This window comes from Bicyclus anynana, chromosome 18 (genome assembly GCF_947172395.1).
Source record: "Bicyclus anynana chromosome 18, ilBicAnyn1.1, whole genome shotgun sequence".
Lineage (NCBI taxonomy): Eukaryota > Metazoa > Arthropoda > Insecta > Lepidoptera > Nymphalidae > Bicyclus > Bicyclus anynana.
This window is the reverse complement of record NC_069100.1, coordinates 9,707,196-9,720,916: the sequence shown is the minus strand read 5'-3', so window position 1 is coordinate 9,720,916 and position 13,721 is coordinate 9,707,196. Positions and strand designations below refer to the sequence as shown.

The 13,721-nt window shown below is 44.8% G+C and overlaps 1 protein-coding gene across 2 annotated transcripts in view; it reads right to left on the bottom strand.

Annotated features, from left to right (window-relative positions):
- Positions 1 to 149: 149 nt before the first annotated feature.
- The window catches only part of LOC112053574 (protein FAM214A), a 56,090-nt gene continuing 42,518 nt past the window's right edge, over positions 150 to 13,721 (bottom strand). For both annotated transcript variants that reach the window (XM_052887132.1, XM_052887131.1), the window contains 12 exons: positions 12,457 to 12,591; positions 11,389 to 11,499; positions 10,989 to 11,125; positions 10,168 to 10,296; positions 9,670 to 9,891; positions 9,102 to 9,256; positions 7,161 to 8,586; positions 6,005 to 6,151; positions 4,887 to 5,020; positions 4,017 to 4,180; positions 1,566 to 1,804; positions 150 to 657 (listed from right to left, as the gene is read on the bottom strand). In XM_052887132.1, coding sequence (XP_052743092.1) covers positions 276 to 657; positions 1,566 to 1,804; positions 4,017 to 4,180; positions 4,887 to 5,020; positions 6,005 to 6,151; positions 7,161 to 8,586; positions 9,102 to 9,256; positions 9,670 to 9,891; positions 10,168 to 10,296; positions 10,989 to 11,125; positions 11,389 to 11,499; positions 12,457 to 12,591 — 3,381 coding nt within the window. In that variant the 3' untranslated portion in view covers positions 150 to 275. The remainder of the gene's footprint in view (positions 658 to 1,565; positions 1,805 to 4,016; positions 4,181 to 4,886; positions 5,021 to 6,004; positions 6,152 to 7,160; positions 8,587 to 9,101; positions 9,257 to 9,669; positions 9,892 to 10,167; positions 10,297 to 10,988; positions 11,126 to 11,388; positions 11,500 to 12,456; positions 12,592 to 13,721) is intronic.

Genomic DNA, 13,721 nt, shown 5'->3' with positions numbered 1-13,721 from the left:
TAAATCATAACTTTGGTGTTTTTAGTTAATTAATAAATTACGTGCCTATTAATTTTTATCGTTTAAGTACAAAATAGAAAATTTGCGCTCTCCAAAACCTTTTTCCTGTATAGAATATCGTTGAAAGGTTGATCAATAAAACGAAGACATATATAAAAACCAAAAATATATTCTTTTCATTAGTACATACATATATTTTCAACACAAAAAACTCAATACATACACCGACAGGCACTAAAAAACGACAACACTCTGTCCATGAAACTGACCGTATATTATCGAGGTGAATACTTGGGGTTCTCTGGAGCATAAGTGAAACTCCTCAGTTCATATGAGACGCCATTTTGATTTTCGTAACCGATTTCGCGCATTTCATTCTTTATTTCGGTATCGAAGTCGCCGCAACCGCCGAAAACGCGGTTCGGCGTGCGATTGGTGGATGTTCCCGGTTTCTGAATGGCAGATTTGTTTGTCTCATTCTTTTCTCCGTTTTTATTGGTCGACGATGACGCGACCGCGTCGTCTTCGCTCTGATTGGTGGGTACGGGGCGGAATAGGGCGGAATGTGCCGTAGCCGTGTCGAGATCGGCTTTACGGGAGACGAGGATCCTGATATCAGTGTGCAGGTACAGCTTGCCGGACTTCGATGTCATGAACCTGGTGATAAAAAAACATATTGTTTAAATTATGTTATGTATTTAAATGTCTTTCCTGCCTTCAAAAGAAGTTATCGATGAATATACGTTACGAGATATTTTAAGCTCAAATGTGTGCTCCTTGTAACCCTATAGAAAAGCGACTGGAACATTAGACACAAGTCTATCCAAATGACGGGGAATGCCAACTTCATAATTCATTCGAACTTTTCAAAAATATTTAATGTATGTACAGAGCATTGCTCCCATATATGCGGCACTCAAATGGGTGTAAGCGGTACTCAAATGAGTGTATGCGGTACTCAAATGGGTGTATGCGGCTCTCTAATGGGACTACGCGGTACTTGAATAGGTGTATGCGGCAATCAAATGGGTGCAGGTAGCACTCAAATGGGTGTATGTGGCACACAAATGGATGTAGAGGTTACTCAAATGTGAAACTCGAATAGGCGGCATCGAGTTGCATACACCCTTTCTAAGGGTGTATGCGACGCAATGTCTTCGGTACACCTAGTTGATTGGTGCGGGGTCGTCATTCCAGCTCCTTGGGACCCCAACGTCCATCGGCTCTTCGAACTATGTGCCCTGCACATTACCACTTCAGCTTCGCGACTCGCTTAGCTATGTCAGTCATTTTGGTTCTTCTGCGGATCTCCTCATTTCAATTAAAATGAGTGTCTGTGATACTTTAATACAACAAAGAGCAGTGTTGGTCGACCCCCCACCAGGTGGACTGACGGCATCAAGCGAGTCGCAGGGATTCGCTGGATGCAGGCGGCTCAGGATCGTGATGTTTGGAAGTCCCTACAAAAGGCCTATGCCTTGCAGTGAACATCCATCGGCTGACATGATGATGATGATACTTAAATGAGTGTATGCGGAGCTCAAATGTGTGAAGGCGGTACTGACCGCAGGTGTATGAGGTAGCGCAGCCACTTGTGCATGTGGTGCGGCTGCGGCGGCTCGGCCTGCGCCGGCATGTACAGCGTGCGCTGGCGCAGGAACGTGCGCGCGGCGGGCGGCATGCGCGACAGGTCGTACAGCACCACGAACATCTTCACCAGCGTGCCGTGCGGGTTGAACAGCGACACCTGCACCGTGCCCGAGCGGGACACGCGGTAGCCGCCCGGGCCTAGGTTGATGTGGCCCTGAAGACAACATCATGAAGCATACAATACTATGGGTTTTCATCTCTATGTTGTAGATGTCCGTAGGACCCGTACAAAACGCTTTGCGTGTTCTTTCTCATACTACAGCTAAGGTTTGGAATACCCTTCCCAAGCCTGTTTCCTGAATCTTATCTTCGTATTCGAATCGTATCTTCAAAACAAAACAGACACCTTCTAGGCATGCGTGTCCCATCTTAGACTGTATCTACACTTACCATCAGGTTAGATAATGGTTAAACGCGAGCCTATTTGCATTAAAAAAAAATAAAACTATAGCGAGAGGACATGCAATAATAGTTGCCTTAAAAGCTTGCCCTTAGTAGCCCTGCTGTCAATAATATTACGCAGCATACAATGCTATAGCGAAAGAAGAAAACGCAGTAGCTGCCTTTACACTTTGTAAATATTTGAATTGAATAGCCCATTACCTCCCATGTCAGCCCCCCCCCCCCCTCAAATTCAAGTCGAATAAAAGCTCCTGGTGGCCCTGCGTAAAACAATATTATGTAGCGTACAATACCATAGCAAGAGAAGAGAACGCAGTAGTTGCCATTAGCAAAGGGCTTGGTGGCCCTGCGTAAAACAATATAATATGGCGTAACAATATTAGGGAAAGAAGAACTCGAAGTTACAAGTGGCCTTTGGTGAAGCCCTTAGTGGCCCTGCGTACAATACTATAGCGAGAGAAGAATACGCAGTAGTTGCTATTAGCAAAGCCCTTGGTGGCCCTGCGTAAAACAATATTATATGGCATACAATACTATAGGGAGAGAAGAACTCGAAGTTACAGGTGGCCTTTGGTGAAGCCCTTAGTGGCCCTGCGTACAATACTATAGCGAGAGAAGAACACGCAATAGTTGCCTTAAAACTTGCCTTAGGCAAAGCCCTTAGTGGCCCTGCGTACAATATTATGTAGCGTACAATACTATAGTGAGAGAAGAACACGCAGTAGCTGCCTTATAACTTGCTTTAGGCAAGTTCTCGTCTGCGCAACCCAGGGGTGCGGAGTATGACCACACAGGGGAGGGGGAGGTGATGTGCATGTTTGATGATGACGCCGTCTCGCGCGTTCGTCCTTTGTGTCCTTGATTCGCATGGACGAAAACTTAGATAGTAGCCCCATTAGTGCGTAGACGCTGCGTCGTTATTCATAATTTTTAAATGGCATGCCACATTAAAGCGTTGCGTCGTCGCAGGCGACATTTCAACGGACGACGGACAGTGCTCATTTGTTTTATATGCATTGTTGTGACTGAATAGGTACGTGCGTCGTCCTCTTGAGCTGTCAACGCAACACAGGTGTGACATACAATGCGATAGTCGGTCGCCACGACCTCTGTGGCTTATGTATGGCTTTCACCCTTATGTGATTTGTCTATAGCTACATAACATTGGGACATTATTTTTTGGGACAGCCTGTGTAGCGTCGCAGCACCGGTTCACTCACACTTTTATTTAACTACCCTATAATGATTATTCTTGGTATTTATCCTCTTCTGTTTGTTAATCTGTTTATTTACCCTCTTCTGTTTGTTAATAATGTTCTGTTTGTTCCTAAATATTGTATTATGCAATAACCAGTGCACAGTAAAACTAACTGTGTTTGTTTGTTAATAATGTTCTGTTTGTTCCTAAATATTGTATTATGCAATAACCAGTGCACAGTAAAACTAACTGTGTTTGTTTGTTAATAATGTTCTGTTTGTTCCTAAATATTGTATTATGCAATAACCAGTGCACAGTAAAACTAACTGTGTTTGTTTGTTAATAATGTTCTGTTTGTTCCTAAATATTGTATTATGCAATAACCAGTGCACAGTAAAACTAACTGTGTTTGTTTGTTAATAATGTTCTGTTTGTTCCTAAATATTGTATTATGCAATAACCAGTGCACAGTAAAACTAACTGTGTTTGTTTGTTAATAATGTTCTGTTTGTTCCTAAATATTGTATTATGCAATAACCAGTGCACAGTAAAACTAACTGTGTTTGTTTGTTAATAATGTTCTGTTTGTTCCTAAATATTGTATTATGCAATAACCAGTGCACAGTAAAACTAACTGTGGTTTGTGTTGCACTATGGTTAGGCTTAACTTCAATGTGTTGTTTGTTGAATAATAAATAAATAAATAAATAACATAAGGTTGGTATGGCGGGTAAGGGGTGGAAAAGGAGGGGGAAGGTGCACTCACCATGTAGGGTGCGTTAGTGCCGCCAGGCGCATAGAAGAACACGGTGACGGGCAGGCGGCGGTGCGGCGGACAGAACGCGCCCGAGGCGCCCAGCTCAGCTGCGAACCCGTGAACGGTGGCCACCGGCTCCAGGCGGCCCTTTAGTGCCGACTCCTCGAAGCTGCCTGCAAGGGAAAACCAATCACGTCAGACCACACTTTAGTACATGTATTTCTATCTCTACTACACGGACTTCGTTTCCTCGGAGGCAAACTTTTAGTTTTGCCGGCTACAGTTCGGAGTTAAGTACGTGCGCCAGTGCTATATGAGGCGATGTAACTGCGCATTGCCAGTGGAAGATCTGCGGGGGGCGGGGGGAATCCGTCATTTGCTGATGTTGCAGCCCTTGAAGGGGGAGAGTAAAGAACTGGTAGGGAAGGTCAAGAAGGCGTCCCGGGAAACACGCGAAGAGCAAGAACATTGCTCGCCCTTTCAGGATTCGACTTGAATGACCATGAGGCGGGAGGAGGGGTGTGGGAGGTAATAGGTTATATCCATATTTACTAAATTTTCTTAATAAAATAAACATTATCTCACCTAGTAGTCCATTGCTGGGCCCGATGTGCAACTTGTTAGTGCGCGAAGGAGGGGAGGATGCCAGGGGGAAGAGATCACTGATACACAATGAGTTATCTCACCAAGTAGTCCAGTGCTGGGCCCGATATGCAGCTTGTTAACGCGCGAGGGAGGGGGGATGTCAGGGAGAAGAGAGCACTCATACACAATGAGTTATCTCACCAAGTAGTCCATTGATGGGCCCGATGTGCAGCTTGTTAGCGCGCGAGGGAGGGGGGGGGGGGATATCAGGGGGAAGAGAGCAAGTTATCTTACCAAGTAGTCCAGTACTGGGTCCCATACGCAGCTTGTTGTGCGGCGTACTCTTGCGCGGCGGCGGCGTGAGGCGCGCGGGGGACACGGGCGACGCTGGCGCCGGCGACGGGGGGGAGATCGGGTGGAAGAGAGCACTGAAAAATTAAAAAAAATACAACATAAATAGTTATGTCATTATTAATGTAAATCATTAGGGTAATAAGCTTCCTACCTACTACTATTTCACCAATGGAAAGCTACAGCGAGTGTCAAGGGTTACGCGGGTAAAACATCGTGGGTATTATCTACACAAAAATGGCATCGTTAAATGTGTTGCTGAACGCAAAACTCGAAAACGTACCAATAAATATAAACCTAATAAATAAACCAATATAATAGTTTTTTTTAATAATTCTTTTTAAGCTTCTTAGAAGAAATATATTGTATGTTATTGGATTTATCGGCGCCCATCTGAACTTCTCTAAAATACTTTTAGCGGGGTGATCTTTAATACACATACTCAGTACACATCTGCTAAGAATTTTGCGAAATTAAGGACAGATTAAGTAGGTCTAAGGGCGGACGAAGTCGCCGGCGGTGGCTAGTAAGTAAATACTCTAGAAAACACGGCGTTGTACGTAATAATAATGCAATTAAATTCAAACGATTTTGATTTCTAGTTCAGTCGACTTATATTTTTTTTTTGTTTTGGACATACCTACACAAAACGGTGAAGGAAATACCTAAGAATTTTCTTAATTTTGCAGCCAGCGGAATATTAGCCTAACCCCTCTCATTATGACTCACTCGTGCTCAGCAGTGAGTGATGATAATGATACAAAACGTGGGCTTAGAATGTCATCATACCGGAATCCATCTACAGTCCATCGTACCGGAATCGCTTGGCGGTACGATTTCTCGGACTCGGTAGGGTAACTAGCCACGACCAGGACCAATTAAGAAAATCTCAATCGGCCGAACCAGGATTCGCCCGGGAACCCAGGAACTCCGATTTGTAAATACACCGCGCATACCACTGCGCCACGGAGGCCGTCAAAAATTGGTCGTTCGATCGCACGTTAGGCGCACAGTAGTGAACATCAGTAGTGAACATCAACTTCCTTAATTATGATACATACCTCTTAATACCGGAGACGCCATTGATGGAATCATCAAAATCGAAACAGTTGTTGCCTCTCCTCAGCGGGGCCGGGCTCGAGGTCAGCGGGAGCCCTGTCTTGTTGTGGAACACCATAGATGCCGCCGAGTCAAACCTCCAGCGAAACCTGGAAAAGTAGAACAGCTTGTGAAAGCTTACCATCAGTGCAGGACAAAGAGCTCATTTAGGTTGGATCACAACCCTGTAGGAATCATTCATCAATCAATCAATTCAAAAAATCAACAAATCAATCATCTTAGAAAGAGGGATAAGAGTACGCAGACTTCACACATAGAGAATTAGAAAATTCTGAAGTGTGCAGGTTTCCTCACGATATTTTTCCTTCAGAGGCACCTGATATTTTATTTCTTAAAATCCACATAACTGAAAAGTTGGAGGTGAACGCTCCAGACCGGCAGAGGTCATTTACACTGGCCAATCACGGCTCTCTTACCCCGTGGGAATAAGGCCTATAAGGATAGTATGGACTATGTGCCTAAGCGGCTATGTCACTCACTGATATAGGCTTTTATTGCGGTAACTAATTTTAAAATCGGTTTAGTAATTTCAGAGCCAAACAAACAAAAGAATTAAAGAAGAAAAGGGTGAAGGGGAGCACCAACACCTTCCTGAGGTTGATTAGTAAGAAGTTTAACTGCCCCATACTGAGGCACTGGATACACACACACACACATACACAACACACAGCTAATCCAATGAACTTTGTTATAGTTCCCATACAAATTGATCTTTTATTTTTCGGTTTTTCCGTTGATTTTTGTAAGTATTAAGAAAAAAGACATGTAAGAAATGTTTTTCCTTATAATACCTTTATTGAAGTAATATTCTAATATTAACTAAACTCCGGCTATTTATTATTTTGTATTACATTATGGATAAAAGCAATCAGAGGAGTTTTAAAATGTCATCGAATAAAAAATCAGCAGGTTAATTCACTATCTTTGACATATGCTAGTTTACATAAACGAAATTGAAATTCTATGTAAATATGTCATCCGGTGCTTACTGGTGAATATCACACAGTAGGTAAATGACATTTTTGTCAATTGATTTGATGTTTATTTTAATGGGTTGATAATAAAAAACCAAACTAGTGAACAAGCTAGCAGACTTACCTATCCATTTCAGTTGGTGAAGGCACTTGGTTATCCTGTCCCGTCTTCTTTTGATCCGGGAACTTAAAGCCATTTTGATCCAAATCCTCCCTGGGGGACTCCACATCGCACTTGTCAAAGGTACCGTAGTCACACTTCTCGTACAATACGTAGTCCTCCCCAACTGAATACGTCTTCTGCCTCTTTACTTCTGTCTTCGGCGTGGAAAACACCGTATCATTAGCTTCTAGATTGAGTTGTTCGATGTCGTTTTGCGCGAATCTATCACTTATCACCTTCCCAATACGGTCGGTTATCGCAAAGCGCTTTAATTTCGGCCGTTTAATTATCTCACACTTATCACTATTATCTAAACTTATATTATCACACATTTTAACGCTATTATCACATTTTAGCTTTTTTAACTGTTTGCTGTCATCCTCGCATTTCCTCCTAGCTCCGTTCTCCCCGTTTTCCTTTGTTATTCTCTGAATTTCCCCGTTTTCCCTATTTTCTTTTATCTTTCTTCCCAGATTATCACCATTGTCTATACTAACTCCATTCTCCATATTTTCAACTATCCGCTGATTGTCTCCATTGTCTGTTTTCTTTCTATTCTCCCTATTTTCCATTCTGACTCTCGCCATATTTGCTCCATTTTCTATGCTCGTACCATTTTCTCTATTTTCTGTTGCTACACTTGACTGATTGACTCCATTCTCTATACTCGTTCCATTGTCCACATTGCCTTCACAATTGTCCATTGCACTTTTAGTCCCATTTTGCATATTATCTTTCACCATTCTCTCATTATTATCACCATTTTCTATAGACGCTAGATTATAAATACCCTCAGATCGGACCATACCTCGTTCCAAACAATTAACACACTTCATTTCCATATTATTACCACAATTGCACATAAGATCATCAGTTTGTGTTCCCACAGTATTGGTACGTCTAAACTCTGTCGGTGGTATACTTAATGTTTCAATAAAAGGAGATCTGCTTTCTATTCTACTTGCAGGTAAAGTTAAATATGTTTGGTTTCTAAAACAGCCTATTGCTCTGAATCTATCGAATCTTGCCGCTTGTAAGATTGGTATCGAAGTGTGGGATATGGTTTCTTTAGCTTTGAGACCGTCGCCTTCGGATGAGGTGCTATCGTTTAGTTTTTTCAGTTTGCTCTCTTTCCGCAGACGGCGTTTGTATTTGGCTATCTCCTTCATCCTCCGATCGTCTAAATTGTTGGTCTCGTGTGCAAGGGGTCGGGATCGGTCGGCGGATCGGTCGTCGGACTCGTCGTCGCAGTTACACTTGTGCTTGCCACTCTCGCTGCACGGCGTGTGCATGCGGTCGTCCAGTATCTTCTTTTCCTTGTCCGTCGAGTAAACGTATTCGGTAGTGCCTGTGTTCGATATGATTGATAGTCTTCGGTTGCTTGCTCCTGGAATCAACAATAAGAGGATGATTTGCTTTATTTACACATAACAATGGAAAATAAGCTCACTGCTGTCTTGTTCCTTAAAAAGGATTAGGTGCCCTGATTCTAGTTGAAAAACCACCGCTAGGCGCTAGGCGTTGAGTCTGTAATTTCACTAGCAACCATATTTTTGAAACTGTAACATAGCAATGTCGCTTATCGAAAGAAATTACGGTAGTTGTTAATAGAAGTTGAGGTTTAAAGCAGTAGGAGACTGATTTAAACCTCAACTTATGACAATACTGGTGATCAAGAACCGTAGAAGGTTAGGTTAGGTTAGTTAGGTTATGTTATCTAAAAGTAGTCCTGTTTGAGAGGAGAGGGAGTCTCGTCTGAGATGACACCCGTTTGAGAGGAGTTCCAACAGAAAGGAATCTCGTCTGCCAGGAGACTCGTCTGAAAAAAGGCTCATCTGAAAGGAGAGTCGTCTGAGAGATTATTCACCTAAAAGAAAGCTTGTTTAGAATGTGTGGTCGTACCTATGTTAGAGTTGATGGCGTCGGTCGGATACTTGGTGCGCGGGCCGAGGCTGAGGTCTCGCAGCTGGCCCAGCAGTTCGTCGTGCGCGGCAGGCGGCAGCTCCTTGCTGGCGCGCCGCTTGCAGCCGCACTTCACCACAGGGATGTCGTCCAGCCTGCAATACAACCAATCTCATACTTTTTAAAAAGTAACAGATCCAACTGAATGTTTTAAAACAAATCATCACTCAACCCTGTGAAAGATTTTTGTAGGTTTTGGAGACAATACTGTTATACTTCTGTACTTAATTAACCAACTCTACTGTCTCGTTGCTTAGCCTGTAGTTCTGGATTGGGCAGTGAACTTTTTGTTAACACGTTGGAAAATTAGTGGTGTTATACTCTCGTGCTTCGGAGACCATGTTAAGCCGTCTATCCGAGTCAGCATGTCAGTCTTTGACATCTAATAATGATCGCTAAAAGTTTAAACCCTCATTGGAACAGCAAGCTTAGGCCCTCCAAATGCCCTTTCCAACAAGGAGGGAAACCTAACCCTGTAGTCAGCCATTGAAATAAGCTATTAACTCACCTGGGCAGACTCTGCAGTAGCACCTTGAGCAGTACGTTGTCACCGATGTCCGCGACGGGGAACTGGTGGTCGGTGGGGGGGCGGGCGAACTCTGCCGCGTGGTAGCTCTCGCCGGGCAGCTTGATGTGGTACAGCACGTTGAGCCGCCGCCCGCCCAGCTCCGCCGAGTCGCAGTTCGCCTCCACCTTCTTGAAGTTGCACGTCTCGCGGCTCAGTTTCCGCCTAGAAAACGGAATTTGTGAGCATAAGCAAATGACGCCATGTTTCAATAATACAGGTAGATATTTTTTGCAGTGCGCAAATTTCTTTAGGTGCTTCTTTGATACGAACATCTTAGCAATCCGTGGATTCACCGTGCCGGGTCCCTCGCGTAGCAGAGAAAAAACTCACGTACCTACTTCTACGGCAGACTAACCACATATACATTTTTAGTTAGTTCATTTGTTATGTTATGTTCGTTAGTAGAATATATTTTCAGTAACAGTCTGTACTTGGTACCTCCTGTCAGCAGGTTTGTCATCGGTGTGGATGATGGCGCGCCAAGCTGATAGTTGGGAGAAGTGGAGCTGGGAACGAACTGCATTCAGCAGCCAATGGGGACTGATCGCGGCTGGGCTGTCGTGGTTTCTGGAAATGAAAAAAAAATATTATTTTGCCTATTTTTTTTTATCTCATTCATCTTCAATTTGACGGAAAATCAGTTAAGAATATATACAACAACAATCGAGCGGGCTCCAACTCATGACCTTCCTGTATATACAGCGAAGGCTGACATATTTATTTTACAAGCAACGGTAATATGACCATTCAAATTACAGACTCTACACTTCAGGTTGATAGCGGGGCAGCGGATTGAACACTGCGAAGTTGCGTACAGTAATAAACACAGGTGTTCCAAGACATCAGTTGCTAATGAATAAAGTATGCACTACTGAATAAAGTACTAGCTCCTTTCGCTCCTTTTTGTCGTGATACCCTTATACCACGCGGACGAGGACGCGTTGAAGCAGTTAACCTGGTTACTATCAGGCGAAAAGCACTTGCATATATGTATAACGAATACATATATGCAAGTGCTTTTCGCCTGATAGTAAGCAATGATGCAGCTTGAGGTGGAACACACTAACCTAGAATCTTGACTTGAAGATACATATACTGTATGTGGTACGAAAAACAGAAGCTACTAGGGCATTTAATATCAGGTATGACGAACCAGACCAAACCGCTCAGTACGTGTCCAAAGGATATCGACTCTGAAGCGGTGTAGACCTCTGAAATGTGTATAGCTAACTTGGTGGGTTGCAATAAACAAAGCTCACTTGTTGGCGATGGGGCGCACGGTCCAGCGCTCGAGCAGAAGAGCCTTCTGCTGCGTATGCAACTTGTCGTACACAGCGTCCTCCTCCACGCGGCTCAGCGACGCGTAGCACTCGGGGCAGTCGGGCGCCAACAGCACCTGCGAAAAAATTATCACCTTCATGGACAATGCCGAACAAACGACTATTTGGTATAAGTTCTTAAGTACGCCCAGAATCTACTCAGTACTCGTCAGAATTAAACTTAGTTCTAAAAATACCATCACCAGTAATCAAAGTCAATAATATGTTTTATCAACATTACAACTCTTATTTAAAAATTTTGAACTACAAACCCGTGTAAGTTTCCTAAAGGCATGCTCTACTATTTGTAGTGGTCAATAGTGAATGAATATAAAAGTACCTCAATGCAAATCGGTATCTGTTCGTTCCACAAAGCCTGCACATGGTTGTTGAGCTGCGCTTCAAGTCCTGGCTTAATCTCGTCCGACTTTGGCTTGGGTTGGGTGTTCACCTGGAATTAAAGAAATATTTTTATTAACCTATTATTTCATCTCTATAACCTTATAATTTCTTCATCAAACTCTACTGAAGATTTTTGTTTGGGCCTATGACCATCCGTCCTTTGTGTGAAGGTGCTACCTGCAGATGCCCCAATGTGCCTCGCCAATGTGGTGTGGGAGGGTGGTACCTGCTGGCTGCTGGAGAGGCGCTGCTCCTGACGGCGATGGGAGGGTCTGGAGCTGCGTGCGCGTACGATCAGACACCCCAACTGCAGTAGCAGTCCCGTGCCTCGCTAATGTGGTGTGTGAGGGTGGTACCTGCTGACTGCTGGAAAGGCGCTGCTCCTGGCGGCGCTGGGAGAGGCTGGAATTGCGCGCGTGTACGATCAGACGCCCCAGCTCTAGCAGCAGCCCCGTGTCTCGCTACTGTGGTGACTGAGGGTGGTACCTGCTGGCTGCTGGAGGGGTGCTGCTCCTGGCGGCGCTGGGAGGGGCTGGAACTGCGCGCGTGTACGATCAGACGCCCCAGCTCTAGCAGCAGCCCCGTGTCTCGCTACTGTGGTGACTGAGGGTGGTACCTGCTGGCTGCTGGAGGGGCGCTGCTCCTGGCGGCGCTGGGAGGGGCTGGAACTGCGCGCGTGTACGATCAGACGACTCAGCTCTAGCAGCAGTCCCGTGCCTCGCTACTGTGGTGACTGAGGGTGGTACCTGCTGGCTGCTGGAGGGGCGCTGCTCCTGGCGGCGCTGGGAGGGGCTGGAGCTGCGCGCGTGTACGACCAGACGCCTCAGCTGTAGCAGCAGCCCCGTGCCTCGCTACTGTGGTGACTGAGCGTGGTACCTGCTGGCTGCTGGAGGGGCGCTGCTCCTGGCGGCGCTGGGAGGGGCTGGAACTGCGCGCGTGTACGATCAGACGCCTCAGTTCTAGCAGCAGCCCCGTGTCTCGCTACTGTGGTGTCTGAGAGTGGTACCTGCTGGCTGCTGGAGGGGCGCTGCTCCTGGCGGCGCTGGGAGGGGCTGGCGCTGCGCGCGCGCACAATCAGACGCCCCAACTGCAGCAGCAGTCCCGTGCCGGTCGCCGGAGGCGGCGCCTCGCTACTGTGCATCTGTGAATAATACACCACGTCACGTCAATATAACAAGAATACTTTGAAACAGAATTGTAAGCACAAAATGAAAAAATCACCTCAAAATAAGCAAAAAATCACCCATGCTACGAATGTGTATAACAGTACTACAATGGGCGGAAGTCGAATCCCAGAGCCAAGAGCTGCTTATGATACGAGTAGGCGTCCACAGATCGGCATCGTACGTATCGGATGCATCGGATTTTTATCTACCGTAAAATTATAAATTCGTTTGATGCGATGCGTCCGATACGTACGATGCGGATAAGTGGACGCCCACGTAACTCCGATATATCTCTCGAATGCCTAAAGCAACCCATTTCAAAAGTAATTTTATTACCATCCATGAAAATATTACCTACCCTTCTCACAATTCAAAAGTTGCTTTAGGTAAAAGTTAAGTGAGTTACCCAACTTTTTGAATTGCACTAAATGTTATTGTGTCGACCTTGACCTGAATGTAATCAATATAAAAGATAAAGAAAGTGCGGTAAAAGATAAGAACCTTTCGTACCATGAGATAATAATACCATTTAGTTCATTAGTACAACAAATAAAGATAACACTGGAAAACTAATGTGATGCAATTATTGAGAAAACTAAACCCCTTTTTGACGGCCTCCGTGGCGCAGTGGTATGCGCGGTGGATTTACAAGACGGAGGTCCTGGGTTCGATCCCCGGCTAGGCAGATTGAGATTTTCTTAATTTGTCCAGGTCTGGCTGGTGGGAGGCTTTGGCCGTGGCTAGTTACCACCCTACCGGCAAAGACGTACCGCCAAGCGATTTAGCGTTCCGGTACGATGCCGTGTAGAAACCGAAAGGGGTGTGGATTTTCATCCTCCTCCTAACAAGTTAGCCCGCTTCCATCTTAGACTGCATCATCACTTACCATCAGGTGAGATTGTAGTCAAGGGCTAACTTGTAAAGAATAAAAAAAAAAAAAAAAACCGTTAGTTAACCTTTATAACCTGAGTCAATAATGACTCAGGTCATAAGCCTTTTTTAATGGCACGGCAACACATCTATCATATAGGGTTTTGAAGATTAAGACTCATTAAGGTCGACTGACGACATCAAGCGCGTCGCAGGGATTCGCTGGATGCAGGTG